General features: G+C 40.0%; 1 protein-coding gene across 4 annotated transcripts in view; it reads left to right on the forward strand.

Moving 5' to 3' along the window:
* Positions 1 to 2,507: 2,507 nt before the first annotated feature.
* The window catches only part of Fas1 (fasciclin 1), a 312,505-nt gene continuing 302,930 nt past the window's right edge, over positions 2,508 to 12,082 (forward strand). For all 4 annotated transcript variants that reach the window (XM_069819530.1, XM_069819531.1, XM_069819532.1 and 1 more), the window contains exon 1: positions 2,508 to 2,681. In XM_069819530.1, coding sequence (XP_069675631.1) covers positions 2,574 to 2,681 — 108 coding nt within the window. In that variant the 5' untranslated portion in view covers positions 2,508 to 2,573. The remainder of the gene's footprint in view (positions 2,682 to 12,082) is intronic.

The following is a 12,082-nucleotide window of genomic DNA, read 5'->3' on the forward strand; positions in this document are numbered from 1 at the left end:
TTCTTCTTCTTTCCCTTAGTTTAACCTCTCCCTTCTAGGTACATTTACACGACTCACGCCACTCGGGCCTTACAGGGCCGTGACCTGTCGGGAGAGGAATTAATCTTTGGATCATATACATACTTTTTTGACCACACAAGAACATGGAGGGCCTCCCCGGATGAGGGATCAGCTCTATGCCAGGGCCGCCTCCGATACAACACAAACATTTAAGACAGTACACAGCATTCACTGACACATATGAAAGGATTAAGGGAAGGATCGCCGTCCATGGCCGGACTTTCAAGAGGTACAATCCCGGCATTTGCCTGGAAATAACTGAGGAAACCATGGAAAACCTCAGTTAGGATTGCCGACCCCTGGGATCGAACCCCGGACCTCCCGAATGCAAGGCCAGCGTATGAAATACAAATGTTTGAAATTTAAACAAGTTAGATATTAAAGCGATATTTGATAGTATTTAGAAACTCTCAATGAAGCGTTTTCAAAATGTCCTTACGTAGACTTATTACGCTGTCCGTAAGCTTTCATTCGAGCCCTAGGGCATGCATTTGTGTAGAAGGATGATAAAGTTAACTCCTTTTGTATTGAATAATTTCAAGGGAAAAATTGTTCCGAGACCGGCCATCGAACCCGGGACCTTTGACTGAGCGCGCCAACGCTCTATCGACTGAGCTACTCAGGATCTGTCCCAGACACCGGCTCAACTTTTCCCTTTATGTCCACATACCTCAAGTGGACTGACAACACGTCAAAGACACAACATAGAGTGCACACAAACTCTGTGTGACTTAATACCTTAATTCTGTCGCCATTTTTACTTTCATGATTCCTGATTGGTCTAAAAATACAAACTAACATCTTAATCTTAATTTCCTAGATCTCTCATCACTTCTAGCCATTTAAATTACTTACAGATACATAAAAATGCTTATATAGGTCCTGCCCCTTAAGAAAGTGCAAGTTTTTTTCTTTTGTTCCTTGTTTGCTGAAAACCGGGACATTTATGCATCCCGATAAATATTTTCTGGTCGCCGGGACGAAGATCTGCATTCCGGTACGATCCCGGAAAATCCGGGACGTATGACAAGGCTAACTTGCTATAATAATAATAATAATAATAATAATAATAATTATAGGTACTCTTGTATGACGTGAATATGTTACGAGAAAATCCACAAACAATTAGGGAAAACACGGGAATTTTACTTCAAGCAAGTATAGAGATAAGTTTGGAAGTAAATCCCGAAAAGACAAAGTATACCGATTATATCTCGTGACGAGAATACTGTACGAAATTGAAATACAAAAACTGGAAATTTATCCTTTGAAGAGGTGGAAAAATTCAAACACCTGGGAGCAACAGTAACAAATGTAAATGATACTCGGGAGGAAATAAATACGGGAAATGCCTGTTATTATTCGGTTGAGACTTTTAACATCCAGTCTGCTGTCAAAAAACCTGAAAGTTAGAATTTATAAAACAGTTATATTACCGGTTGTTCTTTATGGTTGTGAAACTTGGACTCTCACTTTGAGAGAGGAACATAGGTTAAGGGTGTTTGAGAATAAGTTTCTTAGGTAAATATTTGTGGCTAAAAGGAATGAAGTTACAGGAGAATGGAGAAAGTTACACAACACAGAACTGCACGCATTGTATTCTTCACCTGACATAATTAGGAACATTAAATCCAGACGTTTGAGATGGGCAGTACATGTAGCACGTATGGGCGAATCCAGAAATGCATATAGAGTGTTAGTTGGGAGACCGGAGGGATGAAGACCTTTGGGGAGGTCGAGACGTAGATGGGAGGATAATATTAAAATGGATTTGAGGGAGGTGGGGTATGATGATAGAGACTTGATTAATCTTGCACAGGATAGGGACCAATGGCGGGCTTATGTGAGGGCGGCAATGAACCTTCGGGTTCCTTAAAAGCCAGTAAGTAAGTAAGTAAGGAACTCTTGTAAAGGTATTACGTTAAGACAGTGTACGTGCAAGGTTTTGCTTATTTCTGTTCACACTTACATATCTCATTTGAAGTTGAAAAAGGGTTAAATTGAAATAGGCACGCAGTAAATATGAATCTCAACGGAGGCTGAAAAGCTAGCAATGACCGGTCATATTTTCCATCCCAGGGGAAAAACTGCAAGTTATCAGTCTGAGCAGGGGCGAAGCCCGCCCGAACTGTGTCACTAGTGGTCAGCAACGCTTTTTATCACGAGTGACTCAGGGCACAATGCAAATAAGACAAATGACGCACGGTATGCGGTATCAGAGCGCTGGAGGGGGTTGATTGGGTGGCGACGCAGTGTTCCAGGGACGCGGATTTATCCAAAATACAAATCATCCCTTCAGTGTCCTTAAAACCCAATTTTCTCTCCCCCTATAATCGTATACAATCTCCTTTCCAGCTAGATCGTTACGGGACTGCCTAGATGGCAGGCGTGGTGTGACGTCAGCAGCGGAACTGCGTCATAGGCCCGCGTTAGGTGGCGCTGGAATCGCTCGCTGCCGCCGTCAGCCTCAGTGTGCCGCGGACCTTGGTGGTGTTGTGTTGGTGCTGTGAGACATGTGGCAGTGGTACGGCGCAGTGGTGCTGGTGCTTGTGTTGGTGACCGCCACCGCCAGGAACCAGACTGTGGAGCAGAAAATCCGCGATGACCCGGACCTTTCAGAGGTGAGAATGTCAAGGAAGCATTCTTTTGTTTTGTAAACAGCGTTGCCCAGGTGATGGGAACTCGCAAAATTACATTGACATTGTAAAACTCGGTTTTGATATCAAAACTGTCGTCGATTGTTTTTAAGCAAATGAAAACACTAATAATATAATAGTTATATGCGTTACAAGAGCGGTATGTTGACGTTTTCATGTTCGAGGAAAAGATTGAAAAAGCTAAACGTAGTTGAGCTTTTTTAATTTCCGAGAACATGAAAACAAACATACCGCTCGTGTATTGTACATTATTTTGTGCGAAGATTGTTTATTACATACCTGAAAGACGAATTTCTAATTAGTTTCAATGAAGTCTCCATGTTGGTTTCTGTTTAATGACGCCAACTTCGGAACACCAAAATATCTTTCTTCAACATTGTTGCTGTAAAATGTTTTCCGTGTTTACTATACTCCAGCAGGCCGTGATATACGTCTCTCTTTTTTTTCCCCCCAGTCTATAAATGCGAACTTAAAACAAACGGTAAGGTTATGTAATGATTTATTTTTCATTTTAATATTTTAACAATATTATTGCAGTAATAACATCGGCCTCTGGAATCTCGTTGATTTTTTCACGGCTTCCGTAATGTTACTTGTATCAGGAATGCAATAAGTTTCGTGGAGTAGTAGACTTTACTTAATTTTTGCAAATATTTAAAAACAATAATTAACATTGCAATTTAGGTGAAATTGCAGTGGTACGTTTCCAATTTATAATTATTACTATGTTAAACGTCTCTAAAAATAATATGTTAAAAGCCTAAAGCAGTAAAATGAATGTCGCGCTTAAGCGGTAAGAAGAGGGAAATTGTTATGTGTGTTACGTTGGGAATACTGAATGTGGTATTTCACACTTACCGCATATTGGTTCTGTGCGGAAAACAAGCAAATACGCACGATCTCGCAAAAAATTACATTGACATTCTAAAACTCGGTTTTGATATAAAAACTGTCTTAGGTCCAGTTGTATGATCACGGAATAAATCTCGGAATAGCTATTCATGGAATAGCCTAACTATAGAATAAATGGAGTATCGTGTTGTATGACGTTCGTTTATTCCAAGGTTATCTATTCCATAGTTAGCCGAATTGGAACAGAGGTTGGCAATATTTTAGATGGTGTTTTGTTTATAAAGTACATTCAGAATACCAGTAATTGTTGAAATGTATTTTCTGAAGATATCATTATTTTGTGTACAGATTTTGTTATAAAGAAATGTGTAAATGAAAATAAATTAGAAGTCAAAATTATTAGATAGAAGATTACACTTAAGCTAGTTGTGATAGTGAATGACTATAACAACGTGCTAGAAAGCAAAAACTGATGCCATAATTTTTAAATAAAAGGCAAGAGCATGGGAGTCTATAGCTAGGTTATAATAATGCAAAACGTAATACTGATATAATATTGTGCTAGGAATTTGCTTAAATTTAATTTTAATTATTTAAAAAATTACAATTTCTTTATAATGGTGAAATTGTGAACTATTTTTACCTGTGTGTTATATGTTCCAATAATCATTAATCAATCCCAGCACGCTTTGAGCAGTATCCATTTTTAGACTGAATCTTGCCAGAAATTCTTCATTGTTACACTCGTTTAATAAAGTCTGTGCCATATTTTCTTTGTTTCCGCACTCTCAAAAATACATTATATTACATATTATGTAATTCATCATCACTATCAGAGATTCATGTCTAATGCTGTTGCCATTTTATATTTTATTCTCTAGATATAAATTTAACAACTACTGAAAGCATGCAATAGCTTATTCGGAAGTTCGTACAACACATTTCTCGTATAACCAAGGAATTAATTTTAATAGGACTTTATTCCGTGTTCGTACAACTGGACCTTAAACTGTCGATTGTTTTTAAACAAATGAAAACACTAATAATATAAAAGATGTAAACGACGAATTGTTCTACAGATATTTCCGTTATGACAATAATCTCAGAATTTATAAATCTTCCCCGTGCAATAACAACCATATTTTTTTATTGTCTCCAGAATCTTCGTTCCCACACCGTTTCTTGAACACACGTAATGTCACATACAGACGCGCAGCTTTATTTCTGCCTGGCAAGTCATTCAATTTCAACTTTTGTTTCAGTGCAATGAACTTGACGTTTTTCTTTCGAGCACTGCACTTTATTGCTTACTCCGGTTGGCAGACGGCGTCTTACAAAAGGAACCACGGTTCGATGCGAGACGGATCCTGTGATAAGATGACTTTTTCATTTTTCCTTTGCAACAAGTCTTGTCCGATTGCCTACTTCTGTTGCCGTGTCATCACTCCTTTTTAGCCCAATTTAATTTCTCGGACTCCTACTGAAGCTCCATAGTTAAGAAGGGCTGCCATTGCTCTGTTCTCATCAACTGACCTGTTGTGTGGGCCACTAGCCTATCCCGCGAAGATCCGTTAGCTGACGTAGCGCTGCAATTGCAACGAAATTTCGCAGAAAACGATCCAGATCGTCAATGACAAAATTAAATATTATTTATTTTTATTACTTATTTATTTATTCTGGTAGAGTTAAGGCTTCTCTTATACACTACCAGAAGTAAAATACATAATGAAACAATGACAAAAATAGTAAAGTCATACTTAAATATAAAAATAATTTTCATGCACATTAATAAGCTTACATGGGCTATAATGAAATATTGACTAAACATGATACGTAATTAAGTTATTTACAATTTCTACAATCTACTACTTTCTCAGAAGCCAGAAAGTGTATTAAACAGAGAATTGGTGTAATTCACCATTTCTACTTTATGTAACAACATTAAGATATTAAAATAATTTATGGTTGCCGGTAATTAAATATTCAAAATAGCGCATATGAAATATGCAGTGGGAAAGCGTTTCCCATCTAATTTCCGTATTTCTCAATAAATTCCTTTTCCGATCTTTCTTAAATATTTTTATCCAGGAAATGTACCAGAATATTCTATGTATCTGTGTGTGTGTTTCTTTTTACTCAGTACCGGTAACTGAATTTTGCAAGTTTTAGGACAGTTAAATTATTTTAAACTATTGATGTTACAAAACTGATTCTGGTACATTTTCTAGATTTTAAGAATACTAGATTGGAAAAGGAACAAAGCGAGATGGCTCGGTGGTAACGCACTGGACTCACATTCGGTAGGTCCCAAGTTCGATCGCTGGTGCAGACCAACCTGGTCCATGTTTTTCCGTGGTCTTCTTCGAGTGAATATAGTTGTCCGTTAAATGAAGGACTGGATCCTAGTTACCACGGAATAACAGACAGTACGAAAGAAACAATCATGGCCAACAGTAAAGTATGCATATTCGCGATATGACCCAGGAGTTAAAGCGACTATATATAGTCTACAAGTCGGCCTTGGTAGTGTACACAGGGCTAACGGCTTCGAAGCTGGGTACCTGGTTCTAATGAAGTGCACTGGTAGCAATCAAAACATGGGGGCATGAGATAGTTACTCTGCCTGCCATTAAAAATTCACTTCACTAAATCCCCAAGGTAAAAAAAAAAAAAAAAAAAAAAAAAAAAAAAAAAAAAAAAAAAAAAACTTGGTAGTGTAGTCGGTATAGCGCTGTCCTTCTGTGCTCGAGGTTGCGGGTTCGATCCCGGCCCAGGTCGATGGCATTTATGTGTGGTTAAATGCGACAAGCTCATGCCAGTAGATTTACAGGCATGTAAAAGAACTCCTGCGGGACAAAATACCGGCACACCGGTGACGCTGATATAACCTCTGCTGTTGCGAGCGTCGTTAAATAAACTAATTTTTTTTATAATCCACAACTAAAAAAAAATGAGAAATATGGAATTTAGGTGCGCATGCTTTCCCATTGCATTTTTCATAGACGCCATTTTGAATACTTAAATACAGATTTTTTTATCTTTATTTTATTTTAGTAGATTATTTTACGACGCTTTATCAACAACTTAGATTATTTAGCGTCTGAAGGAGATGAAGGTGATAATGTCGATTAAATGAATCCGGGGTCCAGCACCGAAAGTTACCCAGCATTTGCTCATATTGGGTTGAGGGAAAACCCCGGAAAAATCCTCAACTAGGTACCATACTGGGAATCGAACCCGGGCCACCTGGTTTCGCGGCCAGACGCACTAGCCGTTACGTCACAGGTGTGGACTGGGCTGAACTAGCGCTGACGTAGTTCCCTTCGTACTCCGCTCATACGCTTTGCATGTACCTACGAATCTGTGACAGGTTAGGTTCGGTTTAGGCGTTTGTTATACCTTGCATATAAGATCAATTGCATACCCAGAAAAAATCCCTTATAAATTCAACGATTTTCACTTACGAAATCAGCGTAACTACCTCAGCCCTAGTTTCATCAGTTCTTATTGCACATTTCTTTTGTAGTAACAAATGAAGGCTGAAACATCCCTCAAAAGTGAGGCATATTCCTCAAATCCTCACAATTTCCCTCTTCTTTACAATTTGAAGAAATTTCCTCAAATCTGGCAACACTGAACGTTTAAAATGTGTCTGTCAAACCGTGTCGACAGTCAAGAGGCCACCAGGTCGCAGTGGCGGTACAGAAAATCGTGCGTACAAATTAGCCGTGTCCACACATGTGAAGTAACGGTTAGCGCGTCTGGCCGCGAAACCAGGTGGCCCGGGTTCGATTCCCGGTCGGGGCAAGTTACCTGGTTGAGGTTTTTTCCGGGGTTTTCCCTCAATCCAATATGAGCAAATGCTGGGTAACTTTCAGTGCTGGACCCCGGACTCATTTCACTGGCATTATCATCTTCATCTCATTCAGACGCTAAATAACCTTGATAAAGCGTCGTAAAATATCCTACTAAAATAATAATAAAAAAATTAGTCGTGTACAACCGGCTACGAAAAATATAAGTTATATATTGCTACTGGCGCTATAGTCAGTATGCAAAGCTCTCCCATCTCACGGAGTGTCTCATGTTCGGTTTATCAAATATTCGAGTTGTTTCTCGTTCTTTGTGCAAAGGCAGACCACATTGAGCCATGCAGGGGTTACAAGAGCGCTTGCAAGGACGCGTTTATCATCGTGTAGTCCTACCATTTAATTGATAATTCTTTCTCTCTCAGTACATTCAATCAATCATCTATCATCCATCCATCAACTCACTGATTCATTCATACATTGATTCAGTGATTCATTCATGTATGGATTAATTGATTCATTCATTGATTAATTTATTGATTCATTCATAGATTCATTGTGTGATTCATTCATCTTACAGTTGGGTACCTTCAAGGACAACAACATGCTTCGTGAAAGTACCAGCATTTCAGCTTCAGAGTACTTTTCTTTTTGTTAATAACACTCTGTCTACTTAAAAAATGATTTATTAATGAAATAATAATGCAGCTCTTTAGAGTAATTAAAAGAGATTATATATTAACAACTACTGTTTCACAGGTATGCATTTTGAGTTTAAAATGTAAATATTACACTAGATGTAGGCATATGTACTTATTTGCTCTTCTCTTTAGTAAGTAATTGTAATTTATTTATTCTTCTATTCCTTTACGCATCAGATTTCATATTCCGTATTACACGTCTTATTTCCTTTGTTGTTACCGGTGTCCATTTGTTCATTTATGTATTAGTTTTGAAGACAATGTATTAAAGTGTCCAATCAGTAATTGTAGACCTATATCAAGCAAACACATTTTTTAATAAGACAAAGTAAATTTCCTTCAATAAAATGTTACTCCGTTCGTGTACTCAGAAAATGTCGGTTTCATGTATGATGAAGTGCGCCTGGTGTTCTGTCTACCTAGAAAACATAAGGGGCAATCGATTGAAAATCGAATATTCGGTCGGTTTCCCGACCTTGACGGATGTTCTCTAACCGGTCGAATCTAAACCGGTTGGTTGTAAGCGCTATTTTGCAGCTCTCTGATACAAATACTGAATGTATTAAGTAGGAGTCCCGCACCGTGGCGTCGCTGTCTAAGGCATCCTGCCTAGAACCCGCGTTACGGAATGCGCGCTGGTTCGAGTCCTCATGGCGGAAGAAATTTTCTCATGAAATTTCGGCCAGTGTATGGGACCGGTGCCCACCCAGCATCGTGATGCACTTGGGGAGCTACGATAGGTAGCGAAATCCGGTTGCGAATACCAGCTATAACGGCTGGGAGGATCATCGTACTAACCACACGATACCTCCATTCTGGTTGGGTGATCGTCCACCTCTGCTTCGACATGTGGGCGTGAGGCCAGCAGCCGGCTGATCGGTCTAGGCCCTTCATGGGCTGTAGCGCCATGGATTATTATTATTAAGTAGGATGATAGAAATGGCCACCTTCAGTCCTACAATGGTCCATCACCAAGTTAAATTAGTATGCAACTCATGGCACCTAGGGCCCCCATTTATTTGTCTTCCTTGATTATTAAAGCTCCGAAACCTTCAGGACTGAGGGGTGAGAACAACTGGGGAGTGTATGCACTAAGGAGTGCCCCTCCGGCCTAATTAATAATGGGTTTCAGCCTTGCGTCCAATCACGTGCTCACTATTTTATTTGGTCCGTTTCCATTGCAGCTTTGCTTTATCTCCAGTACCACGTTTAAAGTTTGCCAGCTCAGGTTGCTCTAGTCGAAATTCTCTCAAAGATACACAAGAAGTCATTTTGTAGATTAAAATGCTTCTAGTAATGCAATATTAGTGGAAAATCCTAATAAAACTCTATTAATTAGTGAAGAGCCTTTTTAAATTTATTTGCCATTCTCGATGACCCAGCCCGTAGCGGGTTTAAAGCCTCCCATGGGCGGTGGATTTAAGCCACAATAAAATGCTTAACATGACTTCCAAGGAGGGAAATAAAACTGCGAGATTCGTGTCGTAGATTTACGGCACTCGCATTATGTATTAGGCCTATATTATGTTTTGTTTATACTAATGTAATTTTGTGCCGAATGGCCTTAACTGTGTCAGTTAAAATACACCATTATTATTATTATTATTATTATTATTATTATTATTATTATAAAAGGAACCTCGAGTAAAATTTGCAGGTCACGTCTCTCCCATGTACAATTCGACACAATTACCTGTGCAGTTAAAGCGTATTTATATTAGCCACTACTACTACTACTACTACTACTACTACTACTACTACTACTACTACTACTACTACTACTACTACTACTACTACTACTACTACTACTACTACTACTACTGATACTGTTACTATCACTATTATTACTGCTACTATTGCTATTGCTGTGTAGTGGGTTATTTTATGACGCTTTATCAACTGCTATAGTTATCTAACGTTTGAGTGAGGTGAAGGTGATAATGCCAGAGAGATGAGTCCAGGGTTCAGCACCGAAAGTTAGCCTGCATTTGCTCTTAATGGGTTGAGGGAAAACCCCGGAAAAACCTCATCCAGGTAACTTGTTCCAACCAGGATTGAACCGGGCCTGCTAGTTTCACGGTCAGACGTGGTAACCGTTACTTCACCCCGGTTGATCTGCTGGTACTGTTACTGCTACTAGTCCACACCTGTGGAGTAACGGTCAGCGCGTCTGGCTGCGAAACCAAGTGGCCCGGGTTCGAATCCCGGTCGGGGCAAGTTACCTGGTTGAGGTTTTTCCGGGGTTTTCCCTCAACCCAATACGAGCAAATGCTGGGTAACTTTCGGTGCTGGACCCCGGACCCATTTCACCGGATTATCACCTTCATATCATTCAGACGCTAAATAACCTAGATGTTGATACAGCGTCCTAAAATAACCCACTAAAATAAAATAAAAAAATACTACCGGTACTACTGATGTAAAGGCCTCTTCGCTCTGTGCGGAAATTTCTCGAAACGAGCATTTATTCGAATCGATTTCGTCCGGACACAACAGTGCACACTCGGTTTGATTTTTTTCCCATATAGCCTATAGAGTAGGCCTAACTTAAATTTCATTATGTGTACACTTATGCCGCTACAAACTGCAACTCCTACTGTTGCTGCTGCTGCTGCTGCTACCACCACCACCACCACCACCGGTACTACTGTTACCACCAAACTCGGTGCTTAATCGAAAAATCCTACTTTAAACTGCGAAAGGAACAGTGCTGTTACATCCACCGCTGTGTAATAACGGTTAGCATGTTTGACCGTGAAACGAGCGGGCCCGGGTTCAAATCCTGGGCGGGGCAAGTTACCGCATACAGGTTTTTTTTCCGGGGTTTCCCTCAACTCATTACGAGCAAATGCTGGGTAACTTTCGATCTCCGGACCCTGGAGTCATTTCACCGGCATTATCACCTTCCTATCACTCAGATCATCGCAGTCAATAGAGCGTTGCAAAATAAGCCAACAATAAACAGTACCGGTGTAGCCCAGGCGGTAGCGCGTTTCCTGCTGATCCAGGGCTGCCCTCGGGCGTGGGTTTGATTTCCGCTGGGATGATTACCTGGTTAATTTTTACCGAGGTTTTCCAAACTGTAAGGCGAATGTCAGGCAGTCTCATGCTGAGTCGTTTGTATTATCTCGCCTTCACCAGTTTTATCGACGTTAAGTAACCTGGTACCACAGTCTGCTATATACAGTCACGAAGCTTGAGTTTTGAGGGTGCTAGAAACAATAGACTGTGACGGTACTATTTTGCATTGCCTATAATGAGGCGATATTAGCGATCCTAGTGGTGAGCAACAATCTAATGTTTGCATATTTACTATGTATTGAGCTTCGCGACTGTATGTACTATAGACTGTGCTGGTACTTTGTTAAATCGGGCATGATTTCGAATCCCACTGCTCGCTGCATTATCGCTCTTTTCGACAAGTTTGCATAGTTTGGTCACTTTTCCTTCATGTGTTAGGAATGCATTAATGAACTATTGAGGCCCCTGCGGGGCACACCCCTAAGGGGGACCTTGCTTACGATAAACACTGGACCGTGTTATGAAGAGAGATTTGACCAGTGCATGGTTCAACTGAAACACTGAAGTGCATTAGTCATCTCCCACCGATAAAGATCTGCTTTGTGTGGTGCGGTTGTTCTGACGAGGGTCACAGGTCAATTTAATCCAGCCTCTCGCAGACTGGAGTGTGTCCACAGGCTGAGAGCGTTGCTGCAGCAGCAGCCAAGTAGTCGCTGTGTTATCAACAAGTCTTAAGGCTCATTCACAATGAAAATTAAACGTAACGTAAACATTAACTTAACGTTACAGTAAAATCAAGAAGTCATACCATCATTCACAATAGGAACATAAACATAACAGCAAACATACTTGGTAACCATGGAAACATAACAACGACGCCATTTCCTCATATTCTGTCGTATACTTCAGCGTTCCACGATTGTGTTCTGTTTGCAAATCACGTAAGCATAAGCATGAAAGTTTGGAGTTTGCAAACTTTCAT

The sequence above is a fragment of the Periplaneta americana genome, chromosome 2 (genome assembly GCF_040183065.1).
Source record: "Periplaneta americana isolate PAMFEO1 chromosome 2, P.americana_PAMFEO1_priV1, whole genome shotgun sequence".
Taxonomy (NCBI): domain Eukaryota; kingdom Metazoa; phylum Arthropoda; class Insecta; order Blattodea; family Blattidae; genus Periplaneta; species Periplaneta americana.